This window comes from Chelon labrosus (assembly GCF_963514085.1).
Source record: "Chelon labrosus genome assembly, chromosome: 8".
Taxonomy (NCBI): domain Eukaryota; kingdom Metazoa; phylum Chordata; class Actinopteri; order Mugiliformes; family Mugilidae; genus Chelon; species Chelon labrosus.
This window is the reverse complement of record NC_140358.1, coordinates 20,958,097-20,977,002: the sequence shown is the minus strand read 5'-3', so window position 1 is coordinate 20,977,002 and position 18,906 is coordinate 20,958,097. Positions and strand designations below refer to the sequence as shown.

General features: G+C 45.5%; 2 protein-coding genes across 2 annotated transcripts in view; one reads left to right on the top strand and one right to left on the bottom strand.

The window, feature by feature from the left end:
* Positions 1-4,174, bottom strand: part of nrg2b (neuregulin 2b) — a gene marked incomplete at both ends in the record, with an annotated part of 46,632 nt that extends 42,458 nt beyond the window's left edge. The window contains 1 exon segment of the mRNA XM_084550134.1: positions 3,766-4,174. Within this exon segment, the coding sequence (XP_084406260.1) occupies positions 3,766-4,174 (409 nt within the window).
* Positions 4,175-8,769: 4,595 nt separating this feature from the next.
* Positions 8,770-15,680, top strand: purab (purine-rich element binding protein Ab). Its single transcript, XM_084549842.1, has one exon. The coding sequence runs from the start codon at positions 8,905-8,907 to the stop codon at positions 9,748-9,750; it is 846 nt and encodes a 281-aa protein (XP_084405968.1). The 5' UTR covers positions 8,770-8,904; the 3' UTR covers positions 9,751-15,680.
* Positions 15,681-18,906: the final 3,226 nt, after the last annotated feature.

Genomic DNA, 18,906 nt, shown 5'->3' with positions numbered 1-18,906 from the left:
CAGCAATAGATACAAAATCAGTGACTGGAGCATGTTTGGGCATCTGATAAGGCTATTTTAGGAAGAAACTGTCAATGCATCTCCAAAGGCATGCCAGCAGCAGTGATCAGAGAAGACCTACATTTCACTGCAGACTGCCTGGGATGTAAGACTGAACTGGTTTTGTGATTTCTAACGGAGGGGGGGAGAGTGTGAGCAGTCCACAGCTGCGTTATTTAGAGTACAACAGAAGCGCGTTGGTTTTAAGTTGTAAGGAGAGAACTACTCGACGTATGATGTAGCCTTGAATGCCTCATAAAGAAAGTTTTATATATAGCACATAAGATAAGGTCGCACCCATTTCGGCAAATACTGATCTGAAAAGCGTGGGGATAAATAAGGCAAGCCACAGCTGCGTCTTGGTCAGGAGTGTGGGCTAAGTTGGAGTTCGGAGGCGGGGGCTTATTGGAAGTAGCTATGGCAGACTCAATAAAATAAACAGTAAGAGAGGAACTGGCCGCTCTCGCCATTTAATCAACATTGCCTCTGCTTTTGGAAGATGGCTCTGCTATCTTTTATTGAGCAAAAGAAAAAAAAAAAAGAAAGAAAAAAGATTTACCGTCTCATAATTTCTCTCACAGCGAGCGCTCTGTGCGTCCTAACTTTAAAATGTCAACATTCACCGGCACGAAGTCTGAATTAATCCCAGAGACAGTAACCTGATAAGCAGCTGTCTAAAAATGATATTAACTTGTATTACAGGCACAAACGCTGACATTGTGTGGCTTCTGGATGTTCTCATAACCCAGAAATATCAAGAACGGGCCCCTGAAATTCTGCACGTCAGCGCTATCTGCCTGACGGGCCGCTGCTAGGCCAGAAACATCAGCTATCCAGCTAAAGAGTGCACCTAGACTGGCTGTCATTCATTATTCTACACAGTTTTATTGTTTTTGCACTATTGCAATGAGGTAAAACAGACAGAAGGGAAGCTGTATTGATCCTTTGCCTTTATAATACAGTAAATGGTAGAGCTGTCCTGAGGCCTACAGTGATGTATCCTCTTAAAACTTGGCACTGCGGTGGTGCCATAGTGAATGCTCGTACTGAAGCTAACGCACAGACATCAGAGAGTGTACTGTCATGGCAGAATAAAGCCTGACAAGCGTGATGAGCTGCGTCCCTCGTAACTAACTGTGCCACCCAGTAGATAACAGCTGCAGTGATCTTTTTGATAAAGGGAAGCTGGATCATCTGTCTCTACCTGCTTTATTGGGCCACCAGTTCAGCATAACCCAAACGTTTCACACCACGCTACTACTAGTAACTGAGGCGTTTGTAAAATATGATGTGTTGATAGGAACTGCCAGGGGTTTGTGCAGATGTGGGTGTACTGAGCGCTTGGCAGGGATTGGCCGGCCGTGTTTAGGCTTGCTTCCGGATTGGCTACGGTCAGGGTGTGTGTCTGCTGACACACCCCTCACCGGCCCATCTTTGAGCCGCAATTACTCCTGTCTCAGATTACACTCTTCTACAGTATCTGCACATCTCCAGCCCGACTGCTGGCTGGGACTCCTGCTCGGCCGTAGCTCATTTCCCGGCTACCCCCCGACACTGCTGCATCCACCCAATGAAAAGTGTCAGTGTAGCCAGAGAGACAGAGAGAGAGAGGGAGAGAGAGCTACAACTGAGGGCAAGTCTTGGCCAATAATCAGTTATAGAGCTTTTGCAGAGGGAGCTGTAACACTTTACTGGATATTTATGCATTTGAGATGCACCAAGCAGAGGCTGCAAATACATGTGGAACAGCATCTGTGATGAAAAGAGACGTTTAGTATTTTTGATATTTGTTGGCCGTTTTTAAACCAGATTCACACAGAGATTCACCACGGCTGGCTACTGAAAGATTTTTATAACATCTTAAAGTTTGCTATTTGAAAATAAAACGTACGGATGCAAGGATGAAGTGTTCCCTTAAGCTCATGGCTGTCTCTGTCTATGTATTTTGCACTTGTGTGATTATGTTTTACTATCACAGATTAATCCAGTCAGTCTTAGAAAAGAGGCAGAACTGATGGAAATAATGGATACAGCCTTTCTTGTGTTGCTGTGCACATCTATAGTGTCACCACACGCTCTGGAGCGTCTGATAAAGATGCATTTCTCTCTTCTCTCTGTGGCCCTCGTGGAGATTCCTTGTGAGGCACAAAATGCAAAATGATTGGAGCAACGGATGCAAGCGAGGCGGCGGAAGCTACATGCGGATTGTGCGGAGAGAAAGCGAGCTCATCCCCGCCTTGCAACTGCACTGTCATAAGTGAATGACTTGAATAATTTTAGCGCGAGGTAAAAATAGAACGTCGCGTTGTTTCCTCGAGCGATCGATAAACCCTTTGTTCAGACTTCTGAGTTTGACTTCTGTTAGGACTGAACACTTTAAGGCGCCGTTAGTTTGCACAGGAGTTTATTTTTATTCTCCAGGTTTTTTGCCTGTGCTTTCAAGTGTTTCCTGTCCTCACGTTCGTGTGACAAATGAGCTTTACAGTTCCTTTTGAGCTTCATAAAAAGTGTATGAGAAAAATGGCTTTCTGTGCGGGAGGGGGAACTGGTACTTCCTGCCTGTGTCTTTGCTCAGAGTTACTAAAACACAATCAGATCACAGTTACATCTAGTCGAAGGCATTGCTGCAGTACAGTGCTGAAAACACAGATGGAGCAGATCATGAGGATAATTACTTATAGTCGTCTTGAAGGAAATATTGGCAGGAGAATCAAGAGTCCCTACAACTAACTGAATAAGATACAATATGAGTCACACAAAGATTTAATTCACACGTTATTTGAGCTATAAGGAGGTGGATACGAAATGGAGAAGAAATGAGGAAAAAAAGGACAAAAAACATCTTAAAACTTTAGGCTTTATGTTGCTTTTAATGTGGTTAAACAGACTAGTTTTCCCACCTGCCCACCGGCTCCTGCGCCCTAGTTTTCTCTACTTCTCGAGGACTGTAAGTAACTTAAAGACCAGGAAGAGCTACGGCAGTTTCTGTCGTTTGTTGTGCTGCGTGAACAAAAGGAACTGGCAACAAGTTTGGAGATCTGTAGCGTTGCCGCCTCCCACATTCTGTCACTGCAGTCAACACTGGCACTGTCAAGGATGTTGCCACAGTTTCCAGTACGAAGCGGCACCGGATCTGACATCTAATACCGGCCAAAGGCAACAATACAAAGTTTGTGGAAATGAGGTTACTTCAAGACGAGGTTGCTGTCCCTGATTCCCATCACATGCTTGGCCTAACTCTCTCTTTCTCTGATGCACACACACACACACACACAGAGAGAGAGAGAGGAGCTGCTGCCTTTGGCTGAGTGTTCCACCTTAAGACTCCACATGCAGCCTACTTCAGTGCAATGATGTGATGATGCAGATCTTGCTGGAATCCAGGCAAGTTTTCTGTCTAATCACAGGAAGTACCTGCTGATAAAGTTAAACTAGCAGATTTATCCATCTCTTCAACACACAGACCTGCACACACACACAGAGAGACACATCCCCTGACACGCTTCTCATTTCATTATGGGTGACCGGGTTATGGAGAATTGAAGTGTCAATCGCCTGGCGCGCATGCATGTGTTGTATGCACGCTGACACACTGTATAGACTGCACACGTGCACGCGCAGCCAGAGAGTGGTGGATGTCTCCTTACATCACCATGGCAGCTCCAGTGGCCCTTATAGTGCGCTGTGAGTGCACAGGCAGGTATAACGGAAAAGCCTTAAACTTACCGCAGTGCTCGCACAACACACTCTCCACACTCTTCAGCTCCGGCTCGCTGGCGTCCACGGGGGCGTACGATGCCTTGAATACCAAGGGCTCGGCGGTCGGGTCCATGAAAAAGATATATCTGTGGTCCTTCTCCACCGTGGTGCACGGGGCCTCGGAGCCGAAGTCCCCGACGGTCACGAGCTGCTCCCTCTCGAGGCCGCCGCTGTTGACGGGCCACACATCCAGCACTTTGACATTCACACTGTAGGGCTCCCGGGAGGAGACGTTCTCCGGGGAGGAGCGCACCTCGCCCTCGATGACCACGGCTGATCTGTACGCCTGGTCCTGGAGGGAGTTGAGACTCGGGGCGTAACAGGCGAAGGAGACCCCGATGACCAGCATGGAGAAATGCACTGGATCAAGCCTCATGCCGTCAGCCTGTGCTGTGCTGCAGTGCTGCTGGGCGGCGGAGCGAGCTGGAAGAGAGAGACGGCGGCGAACGGGCTCCGGCAGAGCAGGCAGGGCAGAGCGGCAGACCTTGTGGAAGTGTCCATGCCATCTGTGTCTGCCGCTGCTTTCCCCATACGGCTGCTGGCGTCGGATGGGGGGACACACCAGCCTAGGAACCGGAAACGGCCCGCTTCTGCATGCTTAAAAATGTGATTGCTGCATTCTCCTTCACCAACCACCCTCCCCCTCTTATCTCCCCTTTTCCTGAAAGGCAAAACAAGACTCGTAAATTAGCCTCCTCTCGAATCCAGGGCTGAAACCTCTCTCTCTCTCCCTCTTTCTCTCTCTCTCTCGCTCTCTCTCTCTCGCTCTCTCTCTCTCCCTCTCCAGCTAATAGGCTAGCATCGCATGGGTGGGCGCATTGCCTCTCTGGAAGGAAAAAAGCGGCTTGCGCGTACAGGGGAATCACAAGAAATGCTACGCACTCCACGCACACGCACACGCAAAATCGGGTCCTTTATCCACTTCTTTCGATCGCCAAGTGTCCCGCTCTCGCAAAAATCCGTCAGTAGCGTTCAGCGAAATAAAAAATAAAAAGAGAACAAAAAAAAAAAAAAAAAAAAACCCGAGAAGAAACAAACGGACAGGATGGGATAGCAGCGGTTATCCGGTGAGGCGTTGCAACAGTAGCGCGCACCCTCCAGCCGCGTCCCCTGCGCCCCTCATCAAACGCGAGCGGCTTACGTGAGCAAACATCACCTGCCCGGTCACTGGCGTCGGCTCGCCACGTCCTGCGCAAACACCCTAATGACCCGGGCGCCCAGCGGCCCAGCGGCACGGACCCAACCGGCGTGAGACCATGCCGGCCGACTGTTAAACCTCTGCGGGTGGGTGCAGGAGAAATCGCGCACGCGGTGCACAGACACGCGGCACAGAGTGCGTCTGTAGCCAAGCCCTGCACGGCGCCCACTGTGGATCTCCGGTGCAAGAGGTGCAAGAGAGGCTATAGGCGACTACTACACACACTGCGGATAGCTGTTGCGATGACTAACGCTGCGAAATTCTCTCAATGGATTCGTCGGCATGGCGAAGAGAGCGGAGAGTTTCGACTCTTGCGCTTTAGATGCGTCCAGACGTAGCACGCTCAGTGAGCACACCCAAAACCTGACATTTCAACACTGTCAACGAGTCATTGCAGTTCACGAATGCCGCTTTGGGGAACTGTGCAGTTTAAGGACTCTATGGCAACACGTGGTAGCAACAGTTAGGCTGCCACAAACTGCGGCTATTATCATAGTGGAGAGACATTTTCATTCAATCCGGCTCAGATACAGAATATAAAACCACTTTTTTTTTTTTTTTTTTAAATTGAATGCGTCTCTACCAGTAAAACCAGAGCTTAGTACACTACACTGAGTGTCAATATGTTGACCACGCATGACATACCCACCTTCCAGTCCCTGACCCCCTCTGCGTTTTACCATCAGCCAACCCATTCATAAGGTTCACCTTTCCCTCCCTGTCAGGAGCCGAGCGCCCTTCGGTAGAGGTCAGGAAGCCTTTCATTGTCCACCCTGAGAGAGGGATAAAATATAATGTCATATAGGGGACACGTGCAGAGGTCTTCATCCTATAGGTGACTGAGATGATAAAGGAAATGTACGAGAGGCCATTTCATCAGAGCATACACCTACATCATGTCCTCGTCTCCCCAGCAGGTCAGGGACCCGTCTCTGTCCATGGTGCTGAAAGACGTGAAGCACTCAGATCCAACAGGCTAATCGCTTGCTGGCCTTCCTCATATGGCTTGAAGGCCACAATCAGACTGCTGCAGTGAATGCTCTTCTTCTCACTGCATACATTTAAACCGATCAGCCACAACATTAAAACCACTGACAGGAGAAGTAATTAAAATTGACCAGCTTGTGACCGCAATGATCTGCGAGGGAAACTTTTGGACCTGGCATTTATGTGGATATTACTTAGACATGTACCACCCACCTAGAACAGACCAGGCACCCCCACCCCATAGCAATAACACTCCTTGATGCCAGCAGCCACCCCAGCAGCCTGACACAGACACACACAAAAATGGGAGCAACTAAAAACCTGACCTGGCCTCCAAATTCACTAGATCCCAAACTGATCAAGTATCTGTAGGATGATCCACAGAGCCCCCTCCCCTTAAGCCATAGGACCCAAAGTCCCCCCACTAACATCAATCTGTTGCCAGACACCACAGGACACCCTCAGAAGGCCCATGTCCACTCTTTGATGAGTCACAACTGTTTTGGAGGCACAAGGGAGACCTACACAATATTAGGAAGGTGGTCATAATGTTATGACTGATCGATGTAAGTCACTAGGAGTAAATATCTCAAGTAAAAGTTATGTGTGCTCTCTGTGGTGCTAGAAACTCATACACACAGGTTTGATTAATCACATTGATTGTTCCCCATTAGTGGAAGTGTTTCTGCAGCTCACAGGTCATCACAGAATTTCAAAGGGGAAAGCAGCCCGTGAGTCTGTGATCCGTCCTGTGACCCACCCCCACCTCTTTACCTCTCCGCCCACTGCCCACTGCCCACTGCCCACCCATTCACCGATCCGTCTCTCCTTCATTCATTCGACCGCTGGTGCATTCATTAAAGCTCCCGTTCAGAAACCCCGTGCAGGAATTTTCCAAATTAGCCCTGAGAGGAAAATCATTTGTTGACAAAGCGAAGGGGAGTACAGAACCAGTTCCTGCTGACTGGCCCGAGGAGGCCACCGACTGCCTCCACGATTCCCCTGACGCTCATACCAGAGCTGGGGGAATTACCACGGCGGGGGCTGCTTTTTGGAAAATGCATCGGCATTTCAGCGGGGTGTTGACGAGGTCACTTGAACCGGCCTCTCATGACACACTGTGCTCACTCTGATACCATTTAATGACACAGCAGTCCTTTTTGTTATTTTTACAGAATATGTTTTTTTACGGCCTACGTTTGACACAGATTTCTTCTCAGCGGCTCTCGTTCCCTAATTCTCTTACATCACCGGGAACACTCATGGGTCAAATGGGGTTCTACAACCAGTGTCTGCTGTCTGGAAAATACACTTATCTTACATACTTATCTGTTTCTCTTTGACCAGTCGAACAGTCAGTTTATCACACTGTCCCTCTCTCCTCTTATAACACAGATTTTATATTTATCCTGTTTGCAGCACAGCTTTCAAAATATCTACAACACCTAAACTTACACTTAAGCACAGGAGGGTTTCACTATTTAAGATTTGGTTTATTGACTTTAATAACAGCCTATTGCTCTCTAATCGCTTAAGGACTCATCATTCTTCTACATGGGGGCCTGCTCCACCCACTATTAAAACTCACAGATGACTGTCATTATTGTGCTTAATAGCAATTTTATATTAGTTACATTTATGCTTTAATATACTTAAAAAATATTTTAATTAGAGGCTGAAATGATGACTGTCTCATTTGTTCCTTATTATTTAAACTATTAAGTATCTAACCTGTCGACTACTATCGTATAGTCTGATTTCCTGAGAAAGGAATGAAGAAAGTGCCAAATTCACAAGGTTATTTGAAAAAATAAATAAAATAAAATGTAACACGACTTGTTTTTCCAGAATAATACAAAATCTCAAAAAATATATTATATATATTGTTGGTTTATAATAGACCAATTAATATATCTGATAATGGTAATTGACAGGTTAAATTGAGGTCACATATAGATAATTGTGTTTGATTGTACATCTACACAATAAATCATTTCATAATTAATTAGCTATCCTGCTAATTTCAAGGATTTTCTATCACCGCTTGTGTATGTTTAAATTTAACCCTTGATCCAAACAAGTTTTGGATTCATGCTGCAGGTTTATATGAATTACATTAATTTCTGACTAGTCGTTCAAGATGTTTTTGTTTTTCAGTCAGTTTCCTTTTGACTCCTTCACACTGATAAACCCTTTAAAGGCCAAGCCATAACACTTTCCCATTGAGAAACAGTGACACACACGCAAGTCCAATCACAGGGTAATGATTCATGATGCTTCACGGTGTTATCAGCCCCCGTCCTCAGACTCCCACACAGCCACCATCATCATCTGCTGCTGCTCATTCAGAAATTTCCCTCTCGTCCCGCTCCTTCCGTCTCCCTCCACGGGGACTGCGCGGGTTCGCTGTCCGTGGTGCTGAAAGCCCTAAACAACTGTCCACGGTGCTGAAACACCCCAGCCAAGAACCACCAGGTAGGACTTTGTCCGTGCCCTGCCCTTTATATTCTCTTAAACCGTGTGCAGACAGGTGTGAGCTTTACATACTTTGACATCTATCTTTCTGTCTTTCTGTCTTTCTGTCTTTCTATCTATCTTTCTATCTACCTATCTATCCATATATCTATGCTACTACTGCAGTGATTTAGGCTCACGCGGGTGGGGGTTAACTTTCACTTGCAATATAACACCACATTAAAGGCTGAAATGAAAATTCTGTGCGAAACGTTGCAGAAACAGCGCGACTATCTTGAACGCAGCCCGCTCGGAGTACTACAGTAACACCGACTACAGTTACTTTCATTTTTTCATCCTCTCCTCCTTCTCTCGTCTCGCGATAGAGCGGCGGAGTGGTTTGACGGGCAGTCGAGGTTGCAGCAGGCAGAGGGAGACGGTGGAAGGTAAAGCAGGGAGGCAGCATCATGGCGGACAGAGACAGTGGCAGTGACCACGGAGGGCCCACCGCAGGCCCCGGCTCGCTGCCCCCGGGCGCGATGGGCGCCATGTCCCGGCTGCAGCACGACACCGAGGAGCTCGCCTCCAAGCGCGTCGACATCCAGAACAAGCGCTTCTACCTTGACGTGAAGCAGAATGTTAAAGGCCGCTTCCTAAAGATAGCCGAGGTCGGGGCTGGGGGAAACAAGAGCCGCCTCACTCTCTCCATGTCTGTCGCCGTGGAGTTCCGCGATTATCTCGGGGACTTTATCGAACATTACGCCCAGCTGGGCCCGACCAACCCGGACATTGTGCAGGATGAGCCCCGGCGGGCGCTCAAGAGCGAATTCCTGGTGCGGGAGAATCGGAAATATTACATGGATCTAAAGGAGAACCAGAGGGGGCGGTTCCTGAGGATCCGACAGACCGTTAATCGGGGGCCTGGATTGGGAAGCGCACAAGGCCAGACCATCGCTTTGCCGGCGCAGGGTCTCATCGAGTTCCGCGACGCTTTGGCCAAACTCATCGACGACTACGGCGTGGACGAGGAGCCGGCGGAGCTCCCGGAGGGCACCTCTCTCACGGTCGACAACAAGCGCTTCTTCTTCGACGTGGGCTCCAATAAGTACGGAGTCTTCATGCGGGTTAGCGAGGTGAAGCCCACGTACCGGAACTCCATCACGGTTCCCTGCAAAGTGTGGTCCAAATTCGGCAACACCTTCAGTAAATACGCGGAGGAGATGAGGAAGATCCAGGAGAGGAGTAGAGAGAAACGGGCCTCCGAACTGCTACCTGAGGGCCCGCACGGCGCAGATGATGGAGACGATGACTGACGCGGATTTCAAGCAACCAGACAAAACCGAACTGTGAGACAAAAAACCAGACTTTTAACTGTAAAATAGAAAGAGAATTTCCAAGGGAATCACCCCCACACACAACCTCCACAGACATGGCAGCACCTCTGCTGCCTCCTCGCTCATTTTACTGGATGTCACCCCACTTACCACCATGTAACAGTAAGCCGCTGCTATCAAGGATCGAACTGTAAGATATGAACTGTTTCCTACTTGATTTAAATGACAATGAACAGAGTGTTTATATCTCTATCGACGACAGATTTTGCACACATCAACAGAGAAAAAAAAAACAAAAAAACAAAAAAAAACACAGAGGTTTAAATGTTTTCAGACTGGTAATATACTAAGATTAAATCAGAAAAAGAAAACCAGAGGTCTATTATATAAAAATGACAGTCTTCATGTAGAACGAATATTTGACATCAGCACAAAGAGAATATATTATGGATTTTACGAAACCAAAACCGGATACCAGATGTATAGTTTATTATAAAGGTACGCAGAATAAATATGAAAGCGCTCTAAAAGTGTATGACTCGCAGAACGCAGCACTACAGGCCTGTAAACACCTGTCAGCATGCGTGTAGGCTCATGTTTTGTAAAAGAAGTTGGCAAAGTAGGCTTTAATTTGACTAAAAAACCAGAACCGTAGTCGGCTAATGAGAGCAGATCTATCATGCCATAGTGGAAAGTTGGAGACTCAAAAACTTAACAGCCTATTTTGTGCGCCTCAAACAAACGGGATAAATCTATATCTCTGAGCTATTGAATATCAGCCCTCTTGCACCATGTCCATATAAACTTAAATGAAAAAAAAGTGCTAACTTAGATGTACTAATTATGATTTTGTGAATCAGCTGTAAAAAAATCCTTATTAAGATACCCACGTTTTCTGTGGGTTAAGTTTTTTCTTTGTTACTTTGATGTTGTTGTTTTTTTTTTTCCTCTTGGAGGGGGGAGGGGGGGGATGCAAAAAAAAGATGAGGTCCACTTGTGGGAGCGCGAGGCGCGGAAACAAAAACTAAAAAAAATGATATATATATATATAAAAAATAAAGACGCGTCAGCGCAGCGCGCGGCGAGGCAACGCATCCTCTCTGACGTCATTACGACCCGTGCCTTATACACTCCACTCGTTTACGTGTTCTCACGTGGATGGTCTGTGACCTCGACCGCTGTACGTTTTATTTTACGAGTGCTGTTATGTAGGCAGAAATATATACTCAGCAGGACTGTGGGATTCACACCCCTGCAGTGCATGGAGCACGTGTGGCAACACCTGAAGAAGGCTGAAGGGCTGCTGGGAGCTTTTGAGAGGGAGGGCCCCGACAGTGCTACAGGGTAGAAAAGAGCTGGGGTTTGAGGGTAGCTGGTGGTGGTGGTGGCTCACTGGCAACATGGAGCCCAGAATCCCTAGCAGCGCACCTGGCTGGGTGGTCTGTCACAGAGTAGAGATGTGTCTCCCTGGAACCAGGGAAGGACCCGCGATGCGCCTTCTGTGGCAACACCGACTGCGAGCACAGAGATTAAACTGGAGCTGTTACGGGTGGCTTTACAGGCCATATGCACCGTGTAGAAAATAAAAAGACAGGACAGCAACAACAACAAAAAAATAAATAATAAAAAATCGGGAGCGACTGGATGTTTGTTAGAGCTGAGATGGATGCTGTTTAGGAGCCGGGCAGTCAGCCAGCCAGGCGGGCCAGCGGGCCGGCCGGTCCCATGCAGACAGTCTGAGCGCAGTCCAGTGGATGTAGAGGCCTATCGGTGCAGGGCCGAGGCAGTATCTATCTCTTTATGGTGCTACAGCCCCTTGATCGTCCCATGGGGGCCTCGCCGCTCAGAATATGTCACTTTTGCATTATTGTTATTCTGATGCTCTTTGTTTTTTGTTTTTTTCTTTCTTTCCACATTACATTGTCCTAAACGTGTCTGGCTTCTCCCTCCCAGCCAGAGATGAAGCCGCCGACGAGCGTAGGACATTTCATATTAGTGTGCAATATTGTGTACGTGCCAATCGTGGCATTGTATCACGTGTATAGACTATTAAAAAGACGAAAAAATGTACAGGCTACGTGATCAGTAGATATTTGAAAGCATGAGGTTGATGCATCTGCATTATATTTTCCGAAATGTGAAGACTTTCTTCTCAAGCACTTGCTCAGAGTGAAAAAAATAATAATAAGTCAGACTAGTAGTGAGGTGTTTTTTCCTGTCACATTCTGTAAACCAGTAGGCTGCCTTGTCCGTCTCTCAGTGCGCGTAGATTAGTGTTTTACGTCCCCCATACGGAGTCACCGCAGAGAAACGCCCTGCCCCTCTTTTTTACTCTCCAAACACACAGCAGTCGACAACCACTGTCTGTCTCCATGTCAGCCCCTCTGCTCCGGCCTACACTAAAGCTGAATAGTATCTTGAGGCTCAGGTCCAGGGGTGGCCGACACACACACACACATACGGTCTCCCCCTTGCCGAGGCCTCTTGTTGCTATCTGAGTGTTTGGGAGGCCTGTAAAGTATTTTGAATGGTGTCTAGAGCTACACAAGGACTCCTGTCATTAGAAACTGAGTGCTTGGAGCCTGAGTGCGACCCCCTCTCTCGCCTGGGACGGTCGATCGCAGGACAGGTAAACCCCGATTTGACTTTTGTGCGGCTTCACTAGAGCCAGGCGATAGTGATCGGCCGCAGCAGGCCCATAGGACAGAGGAGTTTGTTGTTGTTTTTACAATGAGGGATCCTCTCTGATGTGGGCAGACTCTGATCTCTTGTCTGCTCCTCTTTCCTTTTCAGCTCAGGCTTCAAAGCATAAAAAAGGCCCCGGCTCATTGTCTGTGTGGCAAAAGTTGTCCAAATGCGTCATTTAGGTCACATGGTCCATTCCTTCATTTTGACCCGAACTGATCTTTAGGCTTACAGCGACATTCTACTTAACAATCAAAGCACGCGAAGCGTTTAGTTCCTCGATCAGGTTTATTTAAAGCAGGTTACAACAGCTTATACATCTGAGCCTGGGCAAGGGCCCCGTCGGAGTAGCGTGCCACCTTTCTGACATGCAGGAGAAGCACAGACTGTATGGACTGCAGCTTTAGAGGCCTCAGCTGGATTGAAGTGGCTAATGCATTTACAAGTCTGTGACCTATGAGACTTGTAGGATGGCTAAGGCTAGGCTACAGCAGAATTCCCCAGAGCACGATCGGGCTGAAAAGGTACTAGACGTCCCGTTGGATCCCTGCTTTAAAATGGTGATCTGGGTTTGATTAGTCACGCCTATGGCGACAAAGCCAAGAAAAGTGTTCCAGAAAATCCCATCTGTTTGGCCCACGTTTGTCTCAGAGTGACGGTGAAAGGCCTGATGAAGCCTGGCACTGCACTGTAGGGGCTTACGAGCAGCAGCCTACCGCGACCTTCTGACCCAGCTGTTAGACTGATCCAGTTAGGGACTTTTCTCTCCGTTTTGGAGGAGTAGAGAAAATCTGTTTCCACTCTTGCAGAGATGACTCTATTTCCTCACACTGCCCTGTGAATTTAATCAAAATCCATTGAACACATGTACAAGCCACCTATGACTATGTGCCCGGCAAAGCACATCTGAGGTCAAACTGAGTTTGTCTTGAGGTCAGCATGAGTGTGGACTCTCTGTTGTGATACAGCACTTATTCCCCAAAGTGTTTTAGCTTTAGCTTGATTGAATTTAGGCCTCCTGGAGGCTCATGCTACATGAAGACTGGAAATACAACACTTCCTTTCTCTCCGTCTCTTTCTCTAATGGCCAAATATAAGGAGAGCCTGAACCTGCTCATAGAGTTCACTTTGTGAATGCCTCACTCTGTGAAACGCACATTTTCTTTCTTTTTTTTTCAAAGACGTGTCATCTTGTTACAGACTGTAATCGCCAGGTGCTACTGGGCCGGTTGTGTTTTGCAGTGCAGAAAGAAAGTTTCTGTTGCGATGAACATGACTTGTCCATTTTTGGGTCGCAGCTCTGTCTGAGTTACAAAGGAAGGGGGCGCTTGTGATTTTGCTGATCAAATCCAATTCCTCATTTGATGAGCTCACCCACCCCATTGTCACAGCAAAAAAATAAATAAAATAAAATAAAACAACTCTGGAGTGACCTTGCAGCCATGTTGTGTCCGCAATTACACGGTCATTCATTTCTGGGACTCAAATGCAAAATGGTAGGCAGATGTTTTCCGTCTTGTTTTCTGTGAAGCTGCACACTGTCCTCGGTGGCTCCGGCTAGGTCCAGCATACAAGAGTGATGGTTAGCATTAATGATGTTTCGATTTAATACCCAGCTGCAGCCATCGTAGCAATCATGCCAGTGTCCATTTGTGCAATTAGATTTAAAGAGCTTCGTTTATTGTCACTCAGTCTACAGGCAACCAGACCATTCCTTACAAATATTAGCTGATAGAAACATGAAAATGTGCAGCAGTTGCTTGTAACTTGTTGCTTGTAACTCAGTGTCAGATTGCTAGGATGGCTCCAACTGTAGGTACTTTGTCTGCTTGGGGAGATTAATCGCGTTTCTGGCTGCAGCCGACAGCAACATGTGCATGACTTACTAACAGCAAACTTCCAAGAGTGAAATGTGAGCGGCGGCCACTCGCCTCCGCCTAACTGTACTGACTGAAAACAGACTGAACTTCCATTAAGGTGTTCCAGACAACCAAACGTGCTCTGTTTCTGGTTTCAGTGTTGTAGTCTTTTCATTGGCCGCTCAGAGTTCCTGGTTAATCACACAGCCAATCGCAGCCTCTGGTCAAAGCCAAGCACTATATGACTCATCACAAGCCACTGACAGAGGAGCTCATTCAGCACGTCTTCTGTTTGCACACGCACCAAGTAGTAGGGTCCATCATGTCTGCAGACTGTATAGGCTACTGTTGTGTATAGATATAAAGACGTTCTTTCAGATGTTTTGAAGATGTCGGGGAACAGATCCTGGATTTAAAGGGGTGGGGGTCAATGCACAATGAACATATCCCATGTCACCGTTTGGTCTAAATCCCTTTACCATCCCCATATGAGATAATATGTTGTATCTTTCAAGAAATATTTTATCTGTGGCGTGTGTGTGTGTATATATATATATATATATGGTTTGTTATATATGATGCTCCTCCTTTCAGAAAAATATAACATGTAAACAGGAAAAACATATTGCTGTTTTTTTCCTTTGTATTTTATACTTACAGAAAGCATTGAATAAAAATGGATAAATACTTGCACTTTAGATATATTAAGAAAAATAAAAATCTGCATATTATTTTTGATAGGGATCTCACATTTAAAGAGTATAAATTACAGGCTTTGTGACTATTGCTGGACAGAGATGTATTGAGTTCTACTTATTGAAGTATATTTTGTCTGTGTGTCAGAAGGTTTACTAAAGTAAATTGCATGATAAAGTAGTGCTACACCGATATTGTTCTTTTTTTGTTCTCTCTTTTTTTTTTTAGTTGGTAAAAATGTCTGAAAACTGTGATAACAACCCTCTTGTATCATGTTTAACCTCTCGTCACCCATCCTAGAATATTTCTTACTGAAATATGGCCTTTCCTGACTACATGACGATGGTGCTTACTTTGGCTTTGACATCGAGCTCATCCTAGACATCTCAACATCACCATAACTCGCGTCCTCCACACTTCATTACTTTCTGTTATGTACTCTCACTACCTTATTAAATTTCCGTTGATGGCAAAAAAAACTAAAAACAAGAAAGGTGTGCTGTTTTGTACGTTGCTGTTTGTTTTATTGTTGGGGGAGCCTTGTTGTCTGAAAAATGACTAATCGCGCAATAAAATGTCATTCCACACGTCCCTGTCTCTGCACAACTGTCTCAACACTACAGTGGATCCATCAGCAGGGCTGGGATCAATTAATCAAAATGAAACCGTAGGCACTGACTGAATACTTGACAAGATTACCTACTTCCTAAAGTAAATTCTGATACCGGCTGCAGGCTTTATTATATAGAAAGATAATACATAATACTGTATATGACAGATTTATTTTATTCTCCTTTACTCTTAACTGTGACTCTCTATCCGTATAATAACAGAGCAACTACATCGGACGGTTGCAAAGATTTATCTTAAATGTAGACGGACAGAAAATGCAGGGAAAAGAGAGTCGGGGGAATGACAGCAGAGGTGTGGCCGCACGCTCTGCCCCGTGTGGTGCGAGCCCCAAACGCTCGCCCTTCAGGCCGCCCCCACCGAACAAAAAAACATTTTATAAACGGCGCTCCAGACATCTGCTTTGGATTTTCATGTGGAAAATCAAAGCGCCAGATTGTTGCCGCAGTAGGAGACGGGACACACCGGTGACAGAGCAGTATTAACTACTGTCATCCGGATTTTTTTCTCTCTCTCTTTCTCTCTCTCTCTCTGCAGCAGCTAACAGGTCACTGCACCAAGAGCAATTAAACTGATGGCACCTGGCACTAAATTTTCAGCTACTGTGAACAAAACTTTAGAACCAGTGGGAGTTATGATTTTTAGCATGAACCGTGGATAAATTGGTCTTTTTAAACGCTAATCAACTAGACAGTGCTGCAAACAGAGACGATTCAATGAGGGACTTAGAATATATTTCATAAAAACACAGTCACTTATTTTTGCGTGGCCATATTGCAGGTACCCGTCTTATATCAAACCAACGTCGTCATAACATGCTTCAGGTTTATTCACTGGCTTTTGTTTTTTCGGCTGTAAGCTGGCTGTGTTTCTTTTAAAAGCGTTAAGATTTATATTTAATTCCTACTTCTAGAGTAATTAGAGAAGTGAGGTTCAAAAACACACCTGCAGTCTCCTCTTATTTCCATAGGTGTCGCCAAAAAACGGAGATCTTCACTTTAAAGAGCAGACATACCTATACTGTATCGCCAAAAATATTCGCTCATTTGCCTTTACACGCATATGAACTTGAGTGACATCCCATTCTCAATCAATAGGGTTTAATATGATGTCGGCCCACCCTTTGCAGCTACAACAGCTTCAACTCTTCTGGGGAAGCCTTTGCACAAGGTTTAGGAATGTGTTTATGAGAATTTTTGACCATTCTTTCAGAAGCGCATTTGTGAAATCAGACACTGATGTTGGACGAGAAGGTCTGGCTCGTAGCTTTCGCTCTAATTCATCCCAAAGGTGTTCTATCGGGTTGAGATCAGGACTCAAACTCGCTCATCCATGTTTTTATGGACCTTGCTTTGTGCACTGGTGCACAGTCATGTTGGAACAGGAAGGGGCCATTCCCAAACTGTTCCCACGTAGTTGGGAGCGTGGAATTGTCCAAAATCTCTTGGTATGCTGAAGCATTCAGCGTTCCTTTCACTGGAACTAAGGGGCCAAGCCCAGCTCCTGAAAAAACATCTCCATCTGAATGGCAACTTCTCGCAATTGTGTCAGAAATGGCGGAATTGAATAGTCTGTCATTATGAACTTGTCACATAAAGTTCCCTATTGTTTTATAATATGTGTGAGCTTCCTATTCTCATTATGTTTTTGTTTTTTATAAAAAATAAGGTCGTTAGCATGCTAAACTGTTAGCCTCGGTTGCTTCTGGACACCAACAGTTGCCTAGCAGCAGTGTTGTCATGACTAACAGCTGATGTTAACACCTGAACACCGCGCCGCATTTTGTGTAAACGACTTCCCGCGTTGTAACCACCAGTCTCATATTTGGAGGCAGCAGCAGTACACCTGACTCTCTCTCTCTCTTTCTCTCTCACTGAGCAGGCTGCAGTTTGCGTTGCATTGTGGGTAGTGTAGGAACGAGACGCTCAACATCTCTGGTTCTGCCGCACCAACTTTTTTTATGCTTTTAACTGTCAATTTTAACGCTTTTTTATGAATGAAGACCGATTAAAGACACATATTTATGCAAGGCAGATAAACACTGTAACATTTCAATTCATTTTTAATACTTTTTTACCGAGCTTTGCAACACCCTCCACTCATTTCTCACCTGAGAAGGCTTTCTTTGAATTTAAAAATATTGTTTTAAAGTAATACAACTTACCCTTTTGTGTTTTGTTCCTTTAGTTGATATTTCAGTCGCACATCCACACAGTCTGCGAGTAGTTTCAGGAGCACAGTACTTTTCAGGAGCACAGCATATGTTTTCAAACTGTAAGCAAGCTGTATAAAATATTTTTCATCTTTTAATCTTGACATTTGGACTTTCTGCTTCATGTTACAACTTCTTGTTTCTTGAAAGCCTTTTTAAAGTCACGAGTGTCTTCATGAGAGGCGGCATTTGGACACATTTGGGGCTACAACACCTGAGCAAACACGTAGCAGGTGGACATATAGAAACCTGTTAGCTTAGCAACATTACAGCTACAAACAACCCACAATGCAACGCGGTATTAAAGGAACAGGCTTCAGCGTAGCAGAGCTGAGACGTCCTGTCTTTAAATAGAAATTATAATTTTGTCAAATTCTGCAACGTTACCCAACATGTTTTTATTTTTATTGTTTTCTGGTCAATATGGTGGTTTACTAATCTTATTCTTTTTACTGTGCAGAATTAATTCATTATAAATCAAACATCTCAGTAAACCAGTAGTCCAGAGTGAATAATATCATCACACAATTTCACATTCGTTCTTTATGGTAGTTTAAAGGAAAATTATTTTAAAGGCATTGTCTATAGTGATTTTCAACGTGGAATTAAATTCTTATCTTGTGCCCAACCCCAAATGACGCAAAGGCTGAAAACTGTCAGCTGAAATCTCAAAGTCTCACCGTGACCATCTCGGTTTTGAGTCCAACGTTACATTACAGGTCAGTTCTTTCCCAGTATTCACAGCTCACAAGTAACCAAGTCTGTCTGACATTTTGGCAAGTATCAGCAGCTTGTATCGTGAAATAAGTTTACGGATGCAATCAGCATTTCTCAGATGGCGTAGCTGAACTTCTCCCAACATATCTGCTGATGTAGGAGAAATGCTGCAAAACACCCGAGGTCAAGAAGGTGGTGCCTTTCAAGTTTAGATTTGACTCTCTGGAAGAAAATGAGGAGGATGCCAGCGTGCACTCTTCATTGTACACGAACAATGTGTCAGTTGACATACTAAGCCAACTTTGTGGACATAAATTGAAATGTCTAACTAAAATA